We start from the raw sequence: 25,431 nt of genomic DNA, 5'->3' as shown, positions 1-25,431 counted from the left end.
GCCACAGTCATACAGGCAATCATGCAAAGACAGAAGTGATTGGTCTGAACCTAAAGAGTGGTATTCTATGTTCCTATAAAGTGGGAGACAATTTTGTAACTGAAGAAAGTAAAAAGTAACCGGCTTGGCCATCTGAACATGGGACATTCCTTTGTGGTCCAGGAAAACTAGGGTGGCTGGTTTGATTTAAGATTGTGATACCTGGATCGCAGAGAGGGTATACCTATATCTACCTGGGTACTGTACATTATACAGGTAATCTGTGTACAGGCTAAGTGTTTGTTTCTTTGTGTACTGTCAAAGTTCATTGTTTATTTACACGAGTAGAAGCACCAAGATACAGATCTTTGTTACAGATCTTGGTGACGCTTCATTTTCTATTTCAGATAACTTAGGTTTTCCCAAGGTCTTTACCTGTACATAGTGTGTATCTAATTGTACCTGGAAGTTTTAGCGGGTTAAGTCATATTGGCTTCACTCCAGTGAGCTGATATACGTATTGTCTATACCTAAACAACAAAGAACATGTGTATGTCCTGTACAAACATGTGTGTATCTCTCCCGGTTTAAATGTCCGGATCTTTACACGAAGTGACCACAGCTGATCCCTAATTACCTGTAATTAACGATGTAAGTATTGTTATACAGTTTTAGGGCTATAATACTCAGTTACCTGTAATTATTGATGTACTGAGTGTGAGTGAAGATCACGATTACAGGTGTGTGGGTTTTTTTCTCCGATGATGGATTTTTTTGTGATCAGTATCTTAGAAAACTGAGTCATGTGATTTTTTTTAAGTGTGTGTAAATGTCAATGTTTCAGATTTGTCCTATGTGTGGAGGTTTGGACAGAGATATGACGTGATGGATTTGAAAGCATATCATTTTGGCCAGATGTGACGGGACTCACTGACCATTGTCAATCCCGACCCAGGTCCGGACACAAGTCATCATGGCAGTTCAGACGTCCATTACCATGACACCTGATCGTATCCTCAACAAAGGGCCTGACTTCCTCCGAAGTCACGTCAACAGCAACAAAAACAACAACATATTTGGTGAGTCAAAGCTTCAATCCTGCAATGTCAAGATTTCAGTTAAAGAATCCTTCAGCTAGAATCCATGATTTAAGAAATACAAATGCAGTTTTCAATTGTTGAGAACGAAAACTTTGGTAAACTTCATCTTGACATAATATACTTGAACATCTGTCTTCATTTGCTGTGCTTCATTATACATTCGTCTTTAAGTAAGCTTCATGAGCTGAGGCTTATATCATTGATTAACTTGATTTGATATGCTTTTGTGTTGTCTTGTCATAATTACTGACAAGCACTTCCACGTATGAAGTTTCTGCGATGGCAGGATTCTTCGTTAAGTTAAATTCTTTTATGTTTTTGAACTTGTAACTGTTAGGGTTTGCCTCAAGACTCCTTCGTGTTATGCGTCAAATGGCCCGAGTGGTGAAGATTCCTTGACATATTTACCGACAACCCTCCCAGTGATGAAGATTACAACCACAAGCCCTTCACACCTGTGTCTGAGAGGTGATTGTCAAGGCCAAAGCCCTCGTGGTTAGTCGATGTCCTGAATTTTCAACCAAGCCTTCCACCTCTGTGTTCAATGGCAGAGTGGTTAAGATGTCCTGCATATATTACAGTCATGGTTAAATGGGTTGTATGGCCGAGTGGTTAAGATGTCCTGACATATTACCACAAGCCCTTCACCTCTGTGTCTGCTTGGTGGACTGAGTGGTTAAGATGTCCTAGACATATTACCACAAGCCCTCCACCTCTGGGTTGCGCTTACGAATGGTGGTCCGAGTGGTTAAGATTTCCTGACATATTAACCACAAGCCCTCCACCTCTGGGTTGCGGTGGCTGAGTGTGGTTACAAAGGTCCTGACATGTTCTTCCTACAATGGCCTCACACCTCTGTTGTGCTGGTGGTTAAGTCCGACAGTTGGTTAAGATTTCCTGACATATTACCACAATGCCCTCCACCTCTGGGTTGCGGTGGTTGTGTGTTTAAGATGTCCTGACCTGATATATTACCACAAGCCCTCCACCTCTGGGTCCGCGGTGGGTCGAGTGGTTAAGATGTCCTGACATATTACCAAGCCTTCTACCTCTGGGTCAATCATGGGTTTGAATTCTATTTGAGGCAGCTAGCTGCGTACTGACCTTAAATTAAAGGCCAGTGTTTTTTCACAGGATACTCTGGTTTTTTCTCACCATCTAAACCTGGCATGTTCTTATATAACCATGACTGTTAATATGACGTTAAATCAATAAAACCAAAAATCAAACTTACAGTCAGACCTCGTTAGCTCAAAGTTACTGGGAACATGGAAGTTATCTGATCATGAGTACTCAAGTTCAGTGTATTTTAGGAAATTGTATTCATAATTTAATATAAACAACTGCATACTTCGAATTTAACAGGTATTAAACAAAAACAGGTTAATCAAACCTAAGTTAATAAAGTTCAGCTGTTTGTTATGTTCTGAGCAGCTAAAACACATCATCCAGTTATTGGTCAAAACCTTTGATGTGTCACAGCTCATTTCCTCAGTGCTTCAATCAAAATTCCTAGGCTTTGGATAAACTTGGCATATCTTTCTGAGATTGGCAGTATTTGACCTAGTGTACCAAGCATCAATGGAAGCAGACCATTAACTTGGCTCAGTGTTGTGTTTGTATATGACCAGAATTTATTGCCCCAGTTTCACATTCCTGTATTGATATTTTCTGAATTGTCATAGTTTGATGATTCAGGTCAAGTACATCCATTGCTGGGCTGATCTATCCAACCATTATGGGTATGGGTCGTATTTTACTGGTTTTATCTCCAGCCTCCATCTCTTTGTCCAATATATGACAGATGTCTGATATCTGTATCAGTCTGTCTATCCTATAGACACAGGTCAATGTCTCCTGTGTACTGGAGCCAAATTATTGACATATAGGTATGACTGACTTTGGTCACTAAGACTGACCCTGGTCATTTAAGACTGACTCTCTGGTTACTTAAATACTGACTCTTGTCACTTAAGACTGACCCTGGTCACTTAAGACTGACCTGGGTCACTTAAAACTGGACTCTGGTCACTTAGGACTGACTCTGGTCACTTAAATGAATGACTCTGGTTACTTAAGACTGACCTGGTCACTTAAGACTGACCCTGGTCACTTAATACTGACTCTGGTCACATTAAGACTGACTTGGTTACTTTAAGACTGGAATATTGGTCACTTAAGACTGACCTTGGTCACTTATGATGACCTGGTCACTTTAATACTGACTCTGGTTCACTTTAAAGACTGACTCTGGTCACTTAATACTGACTCCTGGAGTCACTTATAGACTGGGTCTATGGTCACTTAAGATTGACTTGTTCACTTTAAGACTGACCCTGGTCACTTAATACTGACTCTGGTCTGACCCTTGGTCAACTTAAGACTGACTTGGTCTCTTAAGACTGCGACTCTGGCCACTTCAATACTTAGACTTAAGAATGATCTGGTCACCCTTAAGACTGATCTTGTCACTTAAGGACTGACTTGGTCAACATTAAGACTGACCTGGTCACTTAAATTACTGACTCTGGTTCACTTAATACTGACCTGGTCAAACTTAATACTGACTCTGGTCACTTAATACTGACTGCTGGTCACTTAAAACAGACTACTGACTCTGGTCACTTTAAATAATAGACTGACCTGGTCACTTAAGACTGACTCTGGTCACTTTAAGGACTGACTCTGGTCACATAATATGACTGACTCTGGTCACTTAAAATTGACCTGGGTCATTAAATATGCTGGTCACTTAATGGACTGGACTCTGGTCACTTAAGATTGACTCTGGTCACTGACTGATCTTGTCATCTTGACTGTCTTACTTAAGACTGATTAAGACTGACCTGGTCACTTAACGACTGACCCTGGTCACTTAAGAGTGACTATCACGGTTCACTGACTCCACTGGGTCACTTTTAGACTGCCATAGCCACTTAAGACTGACCCTGGCCACTGAAAAGACAAGACCCTGGCCATTTAAGACAGACCCTGGGCCACTTCAAACTGACCATGCGTCACTGACTCCTGGTCACTAAATTAAGACTGACTTAGACTGGTCTGACTAACTTAAGACTGACTTAAGACTATGGCCACTTAAGACTCTGGTTCACTGACCCTGGTCACTTAAGGACTGACTGGTCACTTAAGGGACTGGCACTTACAGTTCCATGGCCAATTAAGACTGACCCTGGTCACTAAAGATGGGTCACTTAATACTGACTCTGGTTCACTTAAGATGACCCTGACCCTGGCCACTTAAGACCTGACCAATAAGGACTGGTCACTTAAGACTACTTTTTGGTCACTTAAGACATGACCCTGGTCACTTTAAGATGGTCTCTGGTCACTTAGACTGACTCTGGTCACATTAGAAATTGACTCATTTACTTACTACTGACTCTGAGTCACTTAAGACTGACCTGGTCTGGTCACCCTTAAAGACTGACTTGGCTCTGGTCACTTAAGACTGACCCTGGGTCATCCTAAGATGACTCACTTAAGACTGACTCTGGTTTACTTAATAATGACTCTGGTCACTTAAGACTGACCTGGTCACTTAAGACTGTCCTTTGGCTCAGGTCACTTAATACTGACCCTCTGGTCACTTAATACTGACTGTGGTCACTTAAGGGACTGACTCTGGTCACTTAAGAAGGTACTGACTTTGGTTCACTTAATACTGACTCTGGTCAACTTAATATGACTCTGGTCACTTAATACTGACTGGATCACTTAAAAAGACTCCTGGTCACTTAAGACTGACCCTGGGTCACTTAAAGACTGACCTTGGATCACTTAAGATGAGCTCTGGGACTCACTTAAGACTGACTCTGGTCACTCTAAGACCTTGACCCTGGTCACTTAAGACTGACTGACTGACTCTGGAAATTGGTCACTTAAGACTGACCCTTGGTCACTTAAGACATTAAAATTGACTCCTTCTGGTCACTTAAGGACTGACCACTGGTCACTTAAGACTGACTCTGGTCACTTAAAGACTGACTATGGTCACTTAAGACTGACCCTGGTCACTTAAAAATGACCCTCTGGTCACTTAAAATGACCCTGGTCACTTAAGACTTAAGACTGACCACTGGTCACTTAAGACTGACTCTGGTCACTTAAAGACTGACTCTGGTCACCTATTTAGGATTGCACTGGTCACTAAGACTGACTCTGGTCACTTAAGACTGACTCTGGTCACTTAAGACTGACCCTGGTCACTTAATACTGACTCTGGTCACTTAAGACTGACCCTGGTCACCTAAGACTGACCCTGGTCACTTAATACTGACTCTGGTCACTTAAGACTGACCTTGGTCACTTAAGACTGACTCTGGTCACTATTAAGAATGACTCTGGTCACTTAATACTGACTCTGGTCACTTAAGACTAGACTCTGGTTCAAATTAGACTGACTCCTGGTTCATTTAAGACTGACTCTGGGTCACTTAAGACTGACCCTGGTCACTTAAATACTGACTCTGGTCACTTAAGACTGACTCTGGTCACTTAAGACTGACTCTGGTCACCTAAAGACTGGAATCCTGGTCATCTTAAGACTGACTTTGGTCACTTAAGGACTGACCCTGGTCACTTAAGACTGACCCTGGTCACTTAAGACTGACTCTGGTCACTTAAGACCTGACTGACTCTGGTCACTTTTAAGACTGACCTGGCCACTTAAGACTGACTCCTGGTCACTTAATACTGACCTGCTTGTCACTTAAGACTGACTCTGGTCACTTAAGACTGACCTGGGCTTCATGGTCACTTAAGACTGACTCTGGTCTCATAAGAAGACAGACCCTGGTCACTTAAGACTGACTCTGGTCACTTAAGACTGACTCTGGTCTCCTTAAGACTGACTCTGGCACATCACTTAAGACTGACCCTGGCCAACTTAAAGACTGACCATCTGGGCCCGCTGGCACTGGACTGACCCTGGTCATTTAAGACTGACCCTGGTCATTAATGACTGACTTGGTCACTTAAGACTGACCCTTGGTCACTTAAGACTGACCTTGGTCACTTAAGACATGGACCTGGTCACTTAAGTCTGACTCCTGGTCACTTAAAGACTGACTCTGGTCACTTAAGGACTGACCCTGGTCACTTAAGACTGACCCCCTGGGTCACTTACGGATGGACCCTGGTCACTTAAGAATGACCCTGGCCACTTTAAGACTGACTCTGGTCACTTAAGACTGACCATTGGTCACTTAAGACTGACTCTGGTCACTTAAAGACTGACCCTGGTCACTTAAGACTGACCCTGGTCACTTAAGACTGACCGCTGGTCACTTAAGACTGACTCTGGTCACTTAAAGGGACTGACCCTGGTAAACTTAAAATTGACTGACCTGGTCACTTAAGAATGACTCTGGTACACTTAAGACTGACTATGGTTCCACTTAAGACTGACTCTGGTCACTTAAGACCTGACCCTGGTCACTTAAGGATGACCTCTGGCACTTAAGACAGACCCTGGTCACTTAATACTGACCCTGGTCTAATTAAGACTGAATCTTGGTCACTTAATGACTGACCATCCTGGTTCACATTTAAGACTGACTCATGGTCACTTTAAGACTGACCCTGGTCACTTAAGACTGACTCTGGTCACTTAAGACTGACTCTGGTACACTTAAGACTTGTCACTGACCCTTGGTCATACTTAAGACTGACTGGGTCGACTGGTCACTTAATACTGACATTGTCTGTCCTTGAAGACTTAAGAACTTGGTCACTTACTTACTGACTCTGGTCTACTTAAGTACTGGTCACTTAAGACAGTTAGACTGACATCTGACTTAAAATTGTACCTGGCCACTTTTAAAAAAGGGACCTGGTCACTGGCCACTGCTGGGGCCACCTTAAGATGACTTTCTGGTCAAACCTAACCTGGTCACTTAAGAAATGACCTTGGTCAGTAAGAATGTCTCTGGTCACTAATACTGACTGACCTCTGGGTCACTTAAGACTGACTCTGGTCACTTAAGACTGACCCTGGTCACCTAAAAAATGATGAGACTTAATTACTGCACTCTCGGTCACTTAAGGAAAGACTACTGACCTCTGACTGACTCACTCTTTCACTTTAAGACTGGCCACCTCTGGGTATGTTTAAGACACCTTAACGCCTCGGCCACTGACTTAAGACTGCCCCTGGCAACAGAAGGACAGGACCGGCAATCAGACCCTTAAGACTGACTGAACCTTGGTCACTTAAGACTGACTATTAGACTGGTCTGAACTTGGTCACATACTGACAGCCCTCTGGTCACTTAATAACTGACTCTGGTCACTTAATATTTAAGGACTGCCCTGTGCACTTAATACTGACCTTAGCCTGAGACCTGGCCATTAAGACTCACACTTAAGACTGAATGCACCTTAGACAGGACCTGGTCTCTTAATACTGACTGGTCACCTTAAGACTGACCTTGGTCCACTTAAGACTGACCTGGTTCTTAGGAATGACTTGGTTAAAAGACTGACTCTGGTCACTATTAAGACTGACCTTGCTCTGGTCACTTAAGCTGAATCTGGACCACTTATTTCTGACTCTGTTTACTTAGACTGACCTGGTCACTTAATACTGACTCTGGTACTTCTAGACTTACCCTGGCCACTTAATACTGACTCTGGTTTACTTAAGACTGACCTGGTCACTAATTAAGTCTGACCCATGGCCACTTAAGACTGACTCTGGTCACTTAAGACTGACTCTGGTCATGACTCTGGTCACTTAAGGCTGGACTTGGTCACTTAAGACTGGTCACTTAAGATTGACCTGGCACACTTAAAACTGACTCTGTCACAAATTAGACTGACCCTGGCCATTACTCTGAGTCAGGTTACTTAGGAATTGACCTGGTCACCTATAATATGACTCTGACTGCTGATGACTCTGACTTAATTAAGACTGCCCTGTGTCACTTAAGACTGACTCTGGTCACTTAAATGACTCTGGTCATTTAAGACTGACCTTGAGTTCACCTTAAGACAGGGATGACCTCTGGTCACTTAATACTGACCTGGTCACTTAAAGGACTGACGTGGTCAATTAATTACTGACTCTTTTCACTTAAGACTGACCCTGGGTAACTCTAAGACTGGACACTGGTCACTTTTAATACTGACTCTGACCTCTGGTCACTTAATACTGACTCTGGTCCTACTTGGACGGTTCACTGAAGAATGACTTCCACTTAAGACTGACATGGTCTGACTGGTCACTTAAGACTGACCCTGGTCACCATAACTGACTCTGGTCACTTACCTTGGTCACTCTAACTCTGACTGACTGGTCACTTAAGACTGACTCTGGCCTTTGGTCACTTGACTCTCTTAATGAACTCTGGTCACTTAAGACTGACTCTCGTCCACTTAAGACTGACCCTGGTCACTTAAGACAGACCCCGGCCACTTAAAATTGACCCTGGCCACTTAAGACTGACTCTGGTCATTTAGATTGACTCTGGTCACTTAAGACAGACCCTGGCCACTTAAGACTGACTCTGGTCTTTTAAGACAGACCCTGGCCACTTTAGACTGCCCCTGACCACTTAAGACTGCCTCTGGCCACTTAAGACAGACCCTGGCCACTTAAGACAGACCCTGGCCACTTCAAACTGACCCTGGTCACTTAAGACTGACTCTGGTCACTAATTAAGACTGTCCCTGGCCACTTAAGACTGACTCTGGTCACTTAAGACAGACCCTGGCCACTTAAGACTGACTCTGGCCGCTTAAGAATGACTCTGGCCACTAAGACAGACCCTGATCACTTAAGACAGACCCTGGCCACTTAAAATGGACCCTGGTCACTTAAGACTAACTCTGGTCACTTAAGACTGACCCTGGTCACTTAAGACTGACTCTGGTCACTTAAGACTGACTCTGGTCACTTAAGACAGACCCTGGTCACTTAAGACAGACCCTGGTCACTTAAAACTGACTCTGGTCACTTAAGACTGACCCTGGTCACTTAAGACAGTCCCTGGCCACTTAAGACTGACTCTGGTTACTTAAGACTGACTCTGGTCATTTTGATTGACTCCGGTCACTTAGACCGACCCTTGTCACTTAAGATTGACTCTAGCCACCGAAGAATGACCCTGGCCACTTAAAACTGACCCTGGTCACTTAAGACTGACACTAGTCACATATGATTGTATGGCTATCTTACGGAACAAGGAGTGTTTCTTCTCATCTTGAGCATTAAGCTGAGCACAACAGGACAGACTTTCTCTTCCAACTAATTGGATGATTGAGTGGTGTAGTGGTTAAGCCATTTGGCTTTCACCTAGCCGGCCGGGGTTTGATCCCCAGTATGTGAAAAGGTCAGGGGTCACCTGCCCGATCACATGGTTTTTCTCTGGGCACTGCGTTTTCCTTCCACAATAATATCCCTCACACACTTACATCTGGGCCATCAAAAGTGATTTTCATAAGTTGTATAATTTGTTTCACAATCGATGTGAAATACAGTAAATAAAGTTTATTTTTAACTAATTTACCTTTGCAAGGTTTAAAGATAACATAGAGAGATCAAGTTGTTGGGGGACAGCAGTTTTACATGTGATAAAATCAGGTGTTTTCATATAAAAGAAAAATTGTGTAAACATTGCGTATATTAGGAAAACTTTTTTAGCATAGGTATTTATTGAGAGGAATACAATAACGTATCCAATTTACCGAGAGTCTGAAAGGAAGTTTTACCTGTCAACTAATAATCTAGGTCCTTAGAGATTACGTATCTCTCACCTGTGTGTGTATAAACAGGTGTCGAGCAGGTAGGGCACTTTCCTTGATAGTTAGACTTCCTGAAGAGTTGATAGTTTTATCCTTGAGAAATGTAAACACAACATCCTGGTGATATCATCCCAGTGAATCAGCAGGTCTGATCCCCAGTAGCTGGGAACAAATCTACTTCTGAGATTAGACTGGACAACTGACCGGTCAGCTTACAATCCAGGATATATACCTTAGACTTGTGTGTATAGTGTGCTAGACAAGGACGCTGAAATCTATTTTTAATAAAACTTTGGCACCTTCTGTTCAAGCAGATTATATTTTCGAATATGTTGATTTCGTAGTGTTGTGTTGAAGAAAGTGATACTGTTACTTGTATCCAATTTTGTCCTCCAGTTGTCAAAGTTTTGTTCTACAATTAATTACATTACATCATTTTTACTTCAATAATTTGTATCCTGCTGACAAACGTTTTTATAGGCCTGGTGTCATTTGAAAAGTTATCGCGGAATCAACTTCTTTGACTGTTTCCACGGAGATATATATATTGATGTTTTGTAGTTACACTATAGCCTTCAAAACCATAATAAACATACTAAATCTCCATTACAAAATTATCTCCCCCTAGTTTGAAATTGAAGTTAGATAAGTCATCAAATTTATTATGATCAATACAAAGGTTTTGGAGATTTTACCGTTGATTAGTCACACCTTCTGGTGATTGTGACGTCATAAAATTCACTTCAAAATATGACGTCACAATCACGGAGTTGGGACTAATCGACAGTAAATCGCACTCCTATTATGCCATGTCAATTTTTGCCTTGTGCCTTGCATGTCATAGAATGAGAAGACTCAGTGTATAGTTATCCGTGTCTGTCACATCCTGTTCAGATTTCATGTTCAGGGAGGCTTCCACATTTATCTTTTACCGATATTGGAGACAATTTAAGATTTGCCTGCAGTCTCAAAGCTTGTTCTATCCCCTATCATTCATAATTATAAGGAATATAGATTTTCCTGACCTTTGACTGCGGTAGTTATGTCATTAGGTGCTTTACCATTACAAGGAAACTGGTCCTGTAGGAAGAAATAAAGCAATCTGTAGTCAGGTTTATGGCCCAGCGCTCATACTGTCTAATCTGCTGACATTGCAAAACGAGACTTCGGGACAAAAGGACTGAAATCAATTGTTGCATTCGTAGAATCTGACTTGATATGACTTCTCTGAGAGAGCTCCACAAAACCAATTAAACAGCATTAACGGCATTACTAGGGTATTACGTTACTAGTCTGGCGTCGGAATGAATATCCTGGTGTTATGACGTAACATCGACACACTCCGACACCCGAAGTTACGGAGGACATGCTCGTATTTATAACATGTTAAGTAGTCATTGACTTTTCCATACAACATTATTATAAAGGCAGTATTGTAAAGGTCTTGAGAATTCATATCTCAAGTCTTGTTAATTTGATTTGCTTCATCAACAAACATGGTAATTGTGGTTGTAATACATACGATGACGTCAATACGGCGGTTGTCTGCGTACTTCAGGCTGCAGAGAATCCACATTGACAGTCTTCAAATTACACTGATAAAGGAATTTTTTCTCAATGGATTTTATTTAATTTGTATAGAACCCGAAGCGATCCCAATTTTTTGCCACCGAGAAATAGAATTTCTTATTGATTATTTTCTGTTGCTTGTTTTTTTTCCTTATGTAATCAAATAGTAATGAAATTCTTTCATATGTAAGGGAATAGTACCTTTAACCAAAAACAGATTCTCTGGTATACATACACTTTTAACCAATACACAAAATCATAAAAGCAGATCATATCATCTAATATTTGTTAGCACTTCGAAAGTACAAATGATGGGCCTTAATACTGGGTGATAATAAAAGATTGTGTTTGTTTGTGATAATGTCCGTGGTATTAACAGCCAGTGGTCTTTGAAGGATATGATAGGTGTAGGAGGTGGAGGAAAGCCAGAATACTCAGAGAAAAACCACCGACCTTTGATCTGTATCTGGCAACTTTCTGTGGAATAAAATGCTGTATAGATTTGAATTGGAGATAGCAATTCTTCCTTTTACTGTGTCTTGTACGCCTCATATGTAGATGATAGTCTCAATGGTCTGTGTGCATGCTAACGGAAACAATAACTTACCCTCACAACAACATCGGACATTGATGGCACTCCAGAATTATACCTCTGTGAGCTAACTGGTGGCTACAGGTTTTAGAATCTACATAGATAACGGCACTCATGGTATAGTTTTGGTTTTTGTCTCTGACAGTTTTTTGCGTAACTGTCACGTACCATACAGTTAAGCCTGTCTTTACTGACACAGTTTTATCTAACTCACTTAATCAGTTCTGAACATTTCACTATATTTAAGGTGAAAATGAAAATGTTTAAGACATGAAAACAAGCTTTCCTAGACATCCGGACTATCAATATATATGATAGTGCAATAGAAGGCTAGTATTGGAGGTGTTCTAGGTAAAGTATGTAAAGTAGTTTTATAAAATAGCATTCTTCGGTGAAGTGTCTTTACGACATGTATTTTGATGTAATTATTGTTTGAGTTAAGTGTTATGAGTTTTGTTTAGGATATGATTAAGACAATTGTCTATTTGGGGTTATAGAGATTGAGGTAAGTGTCTTATTGGGATAATAACGATTGGGGTATTAGGGTCTTATTGGAGTTATCAGGATTGAGGTGTCTTATTGGGGTTATAAGGATTGAGGTAAGTGTCTTATTGGGGTTATACGGATTGAGGTGTCTTGTTGGGGTTATTAGGATTGAGGTGTCTTATTGAGGTTATTAGGATTGAGGTGTCTTATTGAGGTTATAATAGGATTGAGGTGTCTTATTGAGTATGGTTATTAGGATTGAGGTGTCTTATTGAGGTTATAAGGATTGAGGTGTCTTATTGAGGTTATAATAGGATTGAGGTGTCTTATTGAGGTTATTAGGATTGAGGTGTCTTATTGAGGTTATTAGGATTGAGGTGTCTTATTGAGGTTATTAGGATTGAAGTGTCTTATTGAGGTTATAAGGATTGAGGTGTCTTATTCGGGTTATAATAGGATTGAGGTGTCTTATTGAGGTTATTAGGATTGAGGTGTCTTATTGAGGTTATAAGGATTGAGGTGTCTTATTCGGGTTATAAAGATGGAGGTGTCTTATACTCCGGCTTCCTACACTATCAAACCTGGCACGTCTTAACATTATAATTACATTTAAGTGTCTTTACGAATATGTTGTTGAGGTACTAAGCGTCTGACTTAAGCGTCTCTAAGACACATGTTATTGAGGGATTCATGTAAAAGCAGTCTTTAAAAAATGTATTCAGGCACTAATACACTTTGACTTAATTATCTTTAAGACATGTTCACTGTAATAAAAGTTTGCCAAATGTGTCTTTAAGATGTCCGTTTGCTGGTTGGGTAATCCGAGTTTAAGTTGAATGTTGCTGAGTTTGAGATGTAGCTGGAATAGATACATCCGACATTCCGTGTCAGCTGAGCCTGCCTGTCAGAACTCTACAGCACCAGATCTATAGTGCTCATAGACTGGGAAGGACGGGTTAGTGCCGTGTTAGTGCCGTACTTACACAGATGTGGTTTCCTATCACCTGGACCCATTACACCTGTAGCCTCTCATAGGTAGAGAGGCTGAAAACTCGTTATTTCTGCTTTGTTGGAACCAATTATGCCAAGTTAGATATTTTCTGACCAATTTAGCTAGTGTTTTTTTGTGGATTGTAGAGGAGGAACAAATACCTTGGTAAGTACAGAAACATATCGATTCAGGAACTTTTATATAGTCAATGATTTTAACAGTAAGCATGATGGCTTCACAAAATGTGCAGATTCAAAAATTTATCCTTAAACATGGCCATTATTGTTTCTTTAGGAAGAATCCACAGTAATTACAGTCATAGATGAGCTGATATGTAACTGAAGCATTATATCACTGGATATTGTAAAGGAATTCCTTGCCAAGTTGTATTGAAATGACTTAACGGAATGATATACAGTACTGAAAATGACCTGTCTATGTATAAAATCTGACGTCTGTAGAAGGACTTCTAGACAGTTAAGTACACAGAAGGGTGAAACTCATTGATTCTTTGGTTTTATGACTGGAAGTCGTGGTTAACTGGTAAAATATTCTGTTTGGCATTCCTTAGTTTTATGGGGTTTCCTTCAAGTAAGACTGTACAGAATACAGACACATGATTCACTCAGTGTGGTTTTACAGGGGTAATGTAAGACAAAATATGATTAGAAGTCCTCCACAATATATTGATCCTCCTTTTAATGGTATATTTTAGCAGCATGCTTTGTTTAATTTTGATGTGATAGTTTGTGAATACATACAGTCAAACCTGCCTTATATGTACGAAGAGACCTTACACTTTCATATTTTTAGGGGTTTAAAATTGTCAATTTCAACACAATCTGCTCTCTGTGTATAGACCACTTAGCTATAAAGTGGTTTATTTACAAAATATAATTTAAGGGAAATATTTTCAAAATCCATTACACATTGACTGGAAAAAACAACCAAAATCAATTTGTAAATAAGATGGTCATCAGATGATGAGATGATATCAAATATCCTAAAAGCATATGTCATTGTCATTTTAACATTTATTTAGTGTTTCCCTACCAGGAACGGCGTTACAGTTATTGAAGCATTCCGCTATTTATGTTGGGATACAATGAATTTTTGGCATATAGGGAGAAGGACAATGGATTAATTGTAAAACTCATGTCAAAATAGTCATTATTTAAAATTTTAATTTCAAATTCATAATCGGAGTTATTATATATTTTGGTCTCTCCCAAATCATATACATACAACTACCACATGTCTAGTTAGCAATATAAAACAAAAACTCATTTATAGCCATACGCGGAGGTGGATGTTAGGTTATGTGTTCCAGGAGATCAATAAAATTGTGTAATGTAAAATCTGTTAATACAGAAAGTGTATTCACCCTCATCAAATCTCTTCATCAGTTAAATCAGCGCCCACGGAATCGGGCATTGATTACTGACATCAGACTACAAGTATAAGTTCAAAAGTTAACTATAGGGTATATACACAGTGGGATCTAGATGAGGATTGTAGTGTAACTATATACACAGTGGGTTCTAGACAAGGATTGTAGTGTAACTATAGGGTATATATACAGTGGGATTTAGACAAGGATTGTAGTGTAACTATAGGGTATATACACAGTGGGATCTAGACAAGGATTGTAGTGTAACTATAGGGTATATACACAGTGGGATCTAGACGAGGATTGTAGTGTAACTATAGGGTATATACACAGTGGGATCTAGACAAGGATTGTAGTGTAACTATAGGGTATATACACAGTGGGATCTAGACGAGGATTGTAGTGTAACTATAGGGTATATACACAGTGGGATCTAGACGAGGATTGTAGTGTAACTATAGGGTATATACACAGTGGGATCTAGACAAGGATTGTAGTGTAACTATAGGGTATATACACAGTGGGATCTAGACAAGGATTGTAGTGTAACTATAGGGTATATACACAGTGGGATCTAGATGAGGATTGTAGTGTAACTATAGGGTATATACACAGTGGGATCTAGACGAGGATTGTAGTGTAACTATAGGGTATATACACAGTGGGATCTAGATGAGATTGTAGTGTAACTAAAGGGTATATACACAGTGGGATCTAGACGAGGATTGTAGTGTAACTATAGGGTATATACACAGTGGGATCTAGACAAGGATTGTAGTGTAACTATAGGGTATATACACAGTGGGATCTAGACGTGGATTGTAGTGTTACTATAGGGTATATACACAGTGGGATCTAGACAAGGATTGTAGTGTAACTATAGGGTATATACACAGTGGGATCTAGACAAGGATTGTAGTGTAACTATAGGGTATATACACAGTGGGATCTAGACAAGGATTGTAGTGTAACTATAGGGTATATACACAGTGGGATCTAGACAAGGATTGTAGTGTAACTATAGGGTATATACACAGTGGGATCTAGACGAGGATTGTAGTGTAACTATAGGGTATATACACAGTGGGATCTAGACAAGGATTGTAGTGTAACTATAGGGTATATACACAGTGGGATCTAGACAAGGATTGTAGTGTAACTATATACACAGTGGTATCTAGACAAGGATTGTAGTGAACTATGGGGTAGATACACAGTGGGATCTAGACGAGGATTGTAGTGTAACTATAGGTATATACACAGTGGGATCTAGACAGGATTGTAGTGTAACTATAGGGTATATACACAGTGGGATCTAGACAAGGATTGTAGTGTAACTATAGGGTATATACACAGTGGGATCTAGACAAGGATTGTAGTGTAACTATAGGGTATATACACAGTGGGATCTAGACGAGGATTGTAGTGTAACTATAGGGTATATACACAGTGGGATCTAGACGAGGATTGTAGTGTAACTATAGGGTATATACACAGTGGGATCTAGATGAGGATTGTAGTGTAACTATAGGGTATATACACAGTGGGATCTAGACGAGGATTGTAGTGTAACTATAGGGTATATACACAGTGGGATCTAGACAAGGATTGTAGTGTAACTATAGGGTATATACACAGTGGGATCTAGACGAGGATTGTAGTGTAACTATAGGGTATATACACAGTGGGATCTAGACGAGGATTGTAGTGTAACTATAGGGTATATACACAGTGGGATCTAGACGAGGATTGTAGTGTAACTATAGGGTATATACACAGTGGGATCTAGACAAGGATTGTAGTGTAACTATAGGGTATATACACAGTGGGATCTGAGAGGATTGTAGTGTACTATAGGGTATATACACAGTGGGATCTAGATGAGGATTGTAGTGTAACTATAGGGTATATACACAGTGGGATCTAGACGAGGATTGTAGTGTAACTATAGGGTATATACACAGTGGGATCTAGACAAGGATTGTAGTGTAACTATAGGGTATATACACAGTGGGATCTAGACAAGGATTGTAGTGTAACTATAGGGTATATACACAGTGGGATCTAGACAGAGGATTGTAGTGTAACTATAGGGTATATACACAGTGGGATTCTAGACAAGGATTGTAGTGTAACTATAGGGTATATACACAGTGGGATCTAGACAAGGATTGTAGTGTAACTATAGGGTATATACACAGTGGGATCTAGACAAGGATTGTAGTGTAACTATAGGGTATATACACAGTGGGATCTAGACGAGGATTGTAGTGTAACTATAGGGTATATACACAGTGGGATCTAGACGAGGATTGTAGTGTAACTATAGGGTATATACACAGTGGGATCTAGACGAGGATTGTAGTGTAACTATAGGGTATATACACAGTGGGATCTAGACGAGGATTGTAGTGTAACTATAGGGTATATACACAGTGGGATCTAGACGAGGATTGTAGTGTAACTATAGGGTATATACACAGTGGGATCTAGACAAGGATTGTAGTGTAACTATAGGGTATATACACAGTGGGATCTAGACGAGGATTGTAGTGTAACTATAGGGTATATACACAGTGGGATCTAGACAAGGATTGTAGTGTAACTATAGGGTATATACACAGTGGGATCTAGACAAGGATTGTAGTGTAACTATAGGGTATATACACAGTGGGATCTAGACAAGGATTGTAGTGTAACTATAGGGTATATACACAGTGGGATCTAGACGAGGATTGTAGTGTAACTATAGGGTATATACACAGTGGGATCTAGACAAGGATTGTAGTGTAACTATAGGGTATATACACAGTGGGATCTAGACAAGGATTGTAGTGTAACTATAGGGTATATACACAGTGGGATCTAGACAAGGATTGTAGTGTAACTATAGGGTATATACACAGTGGGATCTAGATGAGGATTGTAGTGTTACTATAGGGTATATACACAGTGGGATCTAGACAAGGATTGTAGTGTAACTATAGGGTATATACACAGTGGGATCTAGATGAGGATTGTAGTGTTACTATAGGGTATATACACAGTGGGATCTAGACAAGGATTGTAGTGTAACTATAGGGTATATACACAGTGGGATCTAGACGAGGATTGTAGTGTAACTATAGGGTATATACACAGTGGGATCTAGATGAGGATTGTAGTGTAACTATAGGGTATATACACAGTGGGATCTAGACAAGGATTGTAGTGTAACTATAGGGTATATACACAGTGGGATCTAGACAAGGATTGTAGTGTAACTATAGGGTATATACACAGTGGGATCTAGATGAGGATTGTAGTGTAACTATAGGGTATATACACACAGTGGGATCTAGACAAGGATTGTAGTGTAACTATAGGGTATATACACAGTGGGATCTAGACAAGGATTGTAGTGTAACTATAGGGTATATACACAGTGGGATCTAGACGAGGATTGTAGTGTAACTATAGGGTATATACACAGTGGGATCTAGACAAGGATTGTAGTGTAACTATAGGGTATATACACAGTGGGATCTAGACGAGGATTGTAGTGTAACTATAGGGTATATACACAGTGGGATCTAGACGAGGATTGTAGTGTAACTATAGGGTATATACACAGTGGGATCTAGATGAGGATTGTAGTGTAACTATAGGGTATATACACAGTGGGATCTAGACGAGGATTGTAGTGTTACTATAGGGTATATACACAGTGGGATCTAGACGAGGATTGTAGTGTAACTATAGGGTATATACACAGTGGGATCTAGATACAGGGATTGTAGTGTAACTATAGGGTATATACACAGTGGGATCTAGACGAGGATTGTAGTGTAACTATAGGGTATATACACAGTAGGATCTAGACGTGGATTGTAGTGTTACTATAGGGTATATACACAGTGGGATCTAGACGAGGATTGTAGTGTAACTATAGGGTATATACACAGTGGGATCTAGATAAGGATTGTAGTGTAACTATAGGGTTTATACACAGTGGGATCTAGACGAGGATTGTAGTGTAACTATAGGGTATATACACAGTGGGATCTAGACAAGGATTGTAGTGTAACTATAGGGTATATACACAGTGGGATCTAGACAAGGATTGTAGTGTAACTATAGGGTATATACACAGTGGGATCTAGACGAGGATTGTAGTGTAACTATAGGGTATATACACAGTAGGATCTAGACGAGGATTGTAGTGTAACTATAGGGTATATACACAGTGGGATCTAGATGAGGATTGTAGTGTAACTATAGGGTATATACACAGTGGGATCTAGATGAGGATTGTAGTGTAACTATAGGGTATATACACAGTGGGATCTAGACAAGGATTGTAGTGTAACTATAGGGTATATACACAGTGGGATCTAGACAAGGATTGTAGTGTAACTATAGGGTATATACACAGTGGGATCTAGACGAGGATTGTAGTGTAACTATAGGGTATATACACAGTGGGATCTAGACAAGGATTGTAGTGTAACTATAGGGTATATACACAGTGGGATCTAGACGAGGATTGTAGTGTAACTATAGGGTATATACACAGTGGGATCTAGACAGGATTGTAGTGTAACTATAGGGTATATACACAGTGGGATCTAGACGAGGATTGTAGTGTAACTATAGGGTATATACACAGTGGGATCTAGACAAGGATTGTAGTGTAACTATAGGGTATATACACAGTGGGATCTAGACGAGGATTGTAGTGTAACTATAGGGTATATACACAGTGGGATCTAGACGAGGATTGTAGTGTAACTATAGGGTATATACACAGTGGGATCTAGATGAGGATTGTAGTGTTACTATAGGGTATATACACAGTGGGATCTAGACGAGGATTGTAGTGTAACTATAGGGTATATACACAGTGGGATCTAGACGTGGATTGTAGTGTTAACTATAGTATACACAGTGGGATGTAGACAAGGATTGTAGTGTAACTATAGGGTATATACACAGTGGGATCTAGACGAGGATTGTAGTGTAACTATAGGGTATATACACAGTGGGATCTAGACGTGGATTGTAGTGTAACTATAGGGTATATACACCGTGGGATCTAGACAAGGATTGTAGTGTAACTATAGGGTATATACACAGTAGGATCTAGACGAGGATTGTAGTGTAACTATAGGGTATATACACAGTGGGATCTAGACGAGGATTGTAGTGTAACTATAGGGTATATACACAGTGGGATCTAGACAAGGATTGTAGTGTAACTATAGGGTATATACACAGTGGGATCTAGACAAGGATTGTAGTGTAACTATAGGGTATATACACAGTGGGATCTAGACAAGGATTGTAGTGTAACTATAGGGTATATACACAGTGGGATCTAGACGAGGATTGTAGTGTAACTATAGGGTATATACACAGTGGGATCTAGACAAGGATTGTAGTGTAACTATAGGGTATATACACAGTAGGATCTAGATGAGGATTGTAGTGTTACTATAGGGTATATACACAGTGGGATCTAGATGAGGATTGTAGTGTAACTATAGGGTATATACACAGTGGGATCTAGACGAGGATTGTAGTGTAACTATAGGGTATATACACAGTGGGATCTAGATGAGGATTGTAGTGTTATATAGGGTATATACACAGTGGGATCTAGACAAGGATTGTAGTGTAACTATAGGGTATATACACAGTGGGATCTAGACAAGGATTGTAGTGTAACTATAGGGTATATACACAGTGGGATCTAGACAAGGATTGTAGTGTAACTATAGGGTATATACACAGTGGGATCTAGACGAGGATTGTAGTGTAACTATAGGGTATATACACAGTGGGATCTAGACAAGGATTGTAGTGTAACTATAGGGTATATACACAGTGGGATCTGGACGAGGATTGTAGTGTAACTATAGGGTATATACACAGTGGGATCTAGACAAGGATTGTAGTGTAACTATAGGGTATATACACAGTAGGATCTAGACGAGGATTGTAGTGTAACTATAGGGTATATACACAGTGGGATCTAGACGAGGATTGTAGTGTAACTATAGGGTATATACACAGTGGGATCTAGATGAGGATTGTAGTGTAACTATAGGGTATATACACAGTGGGATCTAGACGTGGATTGTAGTGTTACTATAGGGTATATACACAGTGGGATCTAGACGAGGATTGTAGTGTAACTATAGGGTATATACACAGTGGGATCTAGATAAGGATTGTAGTGTAACTATAGGGTTTATACACAGTGGGATCTAGACGAGGATTGTAGTGTAACTATAGGGTATATACACAGTGGGATCTAGACGAGGATTGTAGTGTAACTATAGGGTATATACACAGTGGGATCTAGACGAGGATTGTAGTGTAACTATAGGGTATATACACAGTGGGATCTAGACGAGGATTGTAGTGTAACTATAGGGTATATACACAGTGGGATCTAGACAAGGATTGTAGTGTAACTATAGGGTATATACACAGTGGGATCTAGACAAGGATTGAAGTGTAACTACAGGGTATATACACAGTGGGATCTAGATGAGGATTGTAGTGTAACTATAGGGTATATACACAGTAGGATCTAGACGAGGATTGTAGTGTAACTATAGGGTATATACACAGTAGGATCTAGACGAGGATTGTAGTGTAACTATAGGGTATATACACAGTGGGATCTAGATGAGGATTGTAGTGTAACTATAGGGTATATACACAGTGGGATCTAGACGAGGATTGTAGTGTAACTATAGGGTATATACACAGTGGGATCTAGAATGAGGATTGTAGTGTAACTATAGGGTATATACACAGTGGGATCTAGACAAGGATTGTAGTGAACTATGGGGATAGATACACAGTGGGATCTAGACGAGGATTGTAGTGTAACTATAGGGTATATACACAGTGGGATCTAGACAAGGATTGTAGTGTAACTATAGGGTATATACACAGTGGGATCTAGACAAGGATTGTAGTGTAACTATAGGGTATATACACAGTGGGATCTAGACGAGGATTGTAGTGTAACTATAGGGTATATACACAGTGGGATCTAGACGAGGATTGTAGTGTAACTATAGGGTATATACACAGTGGGATCTAGACGAGGATTGTAGTGTAAATATAGGGTATATACACAGTGGGATCTAGACAAGGATTGTAGTGTAACTATAGGGTATATACACAGTGGGATCTAGATAAGGATTGTAGTGTAACTATAGGGTAATTATACAGTGGGATCTAGGTTTGAGTTTTACTGTTTCCATATGAGCTGTGCCATTTCCTATCTTACATGTACCTTTGTTGTTTTCCAAATGAGCTTTTTTGTATTCTTTTTGAGTTTTGCATGTTGATACCTCTCGGAGGTTTGCTGTCAGGTTTCATAATGAGGACGTTAAACGTCGTTTGACTGGATGATTAAATTGCAAGGATTTAGATCTCCTGTAATTGAAGTTTGCAGACGGAAACAAATGATATAATAAATAGACTGTTCTGTACGGTTTTACTTTTACTATTATTATTTCTACTAATTTTTTTTTTTTATCTGTTAATATTTAAAAATTTTTGTCTGTGTTTTATATATCACATATATATGAGTATATAATTGAGGTCTAGATCTAGCCTCTCTATAGATAAGAATGTAGATAATACCTCCTACGACTTTATATGTTTCCATAGAGAGATATGATACAGTCATATGAACCGCCCATATCTATCTACAGATGTTGATATTGTGGGATTTTTAGGCAGACATGATCACGGAACAGCAGGAGGTCTAACCGTATAATTACCTTAAATAAACAATGTTTCCTAGACGTTTATGTAAGGAATCAGTTACACCGTCTATATCTAAGTAATTACCATGGCAATGCTTATCAATATTTATCACGATAAAGCTAAAAATAACATCAATATATCTATTTATAGATTAGTTTTTGTCTGTCTGGGATATTTATAGAGCGTGCACAGGTGTGGAAGTGCTTCATTGATTTCCTGTAAATTTTCCTCTGACATTAAAAAAAATTGGCATTTTCTTTTAAAGTACAGAACAGGAATGTTTGTATATATGACAGAGTCTTAGGTTAGGCTGTTGGTGGTATTTTTGAGAGCATATGAACTTCTTAGTGGTGTTATGTAAACATTCAGCAGGTGGCTACTTTTGGATATAGCCATTGAAGCTCTAGCTATTTTTGATACATCAATGTAATCAGTATTTGATGTTCCCTGTACTGCAGGTATCCAACATCCAATTAAATTAAAAATAGTTTTCAAGTAAAAGTCATGAGCTTTGCATCAATTACCAAATTTGTAATATGGGTAGATGTTATTGGTTATTAGTTAATTGTTTTGTAGTGTAGTGAGTTTGAAATAATTGTGAGGAACAAATATTTTGATAACTTTTAAAATTACATGATAAATTTGGTATGATCAAGGCAAAATACCTAGTACAAAGAAATGAAACATGTTTACAGAGAATGAAAATTAAGTGTAAATATATTGAAATCTAACTAGCTACTTTATATTCTAGTTTGAATGATTTAGTCTGGAAGTCTAACAAATCAGTTAATGTATTGCAGAAAATTGATATATGCTGATTGTGACATTTGTTTCTCCTATTTTACTTTTGTTATATCACTTTTGAACCTGCGATTTTGTTATGATGTTTGTGTTCTTGGTTGTTTCCAAGACAATGGCTATTGTGACCTTGGTATGACCTTGAGATTGATGGTAACAGACAGTACAGGTATACCCACACCACACCTTGGGTGGGAAGAATCAATGTTAATCAATCTCTAAGCTATCTCTGTTTTCACACATCCAGTAAACTGTCTGATACAGGCTGCTGATTGATGGTGGGCCTGGTACTGTTACAGTCCAAATCAACATCTCAATTACAGTTCTTTACGAATACAATGTACCTACTGTAAACTGGATAGATTTCTTTGTCCAAGTTAATTAGGTCCTAGAAGATTGATTGGTTGTGCTTATGACTAGCAAGCCAGATTGAGGTTCAAGTCCCAAGTTAAATTTCCATAATCCAGGTAATGAAATAATTTAATCGCTTAATTGTTGAGTGACGTTTGAAACTCCTAAAAGCTTTCTTTCCTTGTGGTGAGTAGCTATTCCTGCCATTGCCCAGATTTCTCAAAACAGAAGTGCAGACTTATTCAAAACCAGTTTATGACTCAAGTTTGTTTCAAGAAACTGAGGCCTGGTAAATAAATATTGAGAGAGATCTTTTCTTCAGCTTAGTGGTTTATTGCAGTACTAGCAAGCCAGATGTGCAGAGTTCATTAATTAACTTTACATATTTGATTGGGAATAAACCTTCTGTATTTTGGTTTTAATAATGCAATGATTGACACCATTGAGGAGGGAGTGCAGATAGTGTTACCATTGTTTGTCCTCTACGTCCCGTCCCTTCTGTCACTTTGTCTGTCCTTTACATTGGACCCCACCCCTCCCTTCAGTCTCTACATCCCGTCCCTTCTGTCACTTTGTCTGTCCTTTACATTGGACCCCTCCCTTCAGTCTCTACATCCCGTCCCTTCTGTCACTTTGTCTGTCCTTTACATTGGACCCCTCCCTTCAGTCTCTACATCCCGTCCCTTCTGTCACTTTGTCTGTCCTTTACATTGGACCCCTCCCTTCAGTCTCTACATCCCGTCCCTTCTGTCACTTTGTCTGTCCTTTACATTGGACCCCTCCCTTCAGTCTCTACATCCCGTCCCTTCTGTCACTTTGTCTGTCCTTTACATTGGACCCCTCCCTTCAGTCTCTACATCCCGTCCCTTCTGTCACTTTGTCTGTCCTTTACATTGGACCCCTCCCTTCAGTCTCTACATCCCGTCCCTTCTGTCCTCTTTGTCTGTCTTTTACATTGGACCCCTCCCTTCAGTCTCTACATCCCGTCCCTTCTGTCACTTTGTCTGTCCTTTACATTGGACCCCTCCCTTCAGTCTCTACATCCTGTCCCTTCTGTCACTTTGTCTGTCCTTTACATTGGACCCCTCCCTTCAGTCTCTACATCCCGTCCCTTCTGTCACTTTGTCTGTCCTTTACATTGGACCCCTCCCTTCAGTCTCTACATCCCGTCCCTTCTGTCACTTTGTCTGTCCTTTACATTGGACCCCTCCCTTCAGTCTCTACATCCTGTCCCTTCTGTCACTTCACATAGCTCACCCTGGCCTATTCTAGTTAGATTTCCTATAGAGGACAAAACATCTAAATGGATACAGTTATAGTAAAATTAGACCTGGTCAGTCATGCAGTGAAGTGATACTGTACATCAATCAGTAGACATCTGGCTGGTGTTTTGATGTCCTGGGTTTGAGTCTGGATCTGATTGCAACATTTTCTCATCCTCTGTTGTACAGTATTGTATATACTGATACCAAAATAATGACCAAGCCATTATATTAACATGAAGGTAGATTTACCAAAGGTATTGAACATAATCATGGCAGAATAAAAACATCAGATAGATTTCTACAAATAATTCTGAATAAAGTTCATGATTATGAAAACTCCTAGCACTGTGTTAGCAGTGGAATAGTCTCTGAAT

At 39.7% G+C, this 25,431-nt stretch overlaps 1 protein-coding gene across 1 annotated transcript in view; it reads left to right on the top strand.

The window, feature by feature from the left end:
* LOC138324901 (protein FAM110B-like) overlaps positions 1-25,431 on the top strand; it is a 44,968-nt gene that overhangs the window by 7,827 nt on the left and 11,710 nt on the right. Inside the window, exon 2 of the mRNA XM_069270131.1 lies at positions 824-1,058. Coding sequence (XP_069126232.1) covers positions 953-1,058 — 106 coding nt within the window. The 5' untranslated portion in view covers positions 824-952. The remainder of the gene's footprint in view (positions 1-823; positions 1,059-25,431) is intronic.

The sequence above is a fragment of the Argopecten irradians genome, chromosome 6 (genome assembly GCF_041381155.1).
Source record: "Argopecten irradians isolate NY chromosome 6, Ai_NY, whole genome shotgun sequence".
Lineage (NCBI taxonomy): Eukaryota > Metazoa > Mollusca > Bivalvia > Pectinida > Pectinidae > Argopecten > Argopecten irradians.
Note: the sequence above shows the minus strand (reverse complement) of the source record. Positions and strands in the feature narration are given on the sequence as shown.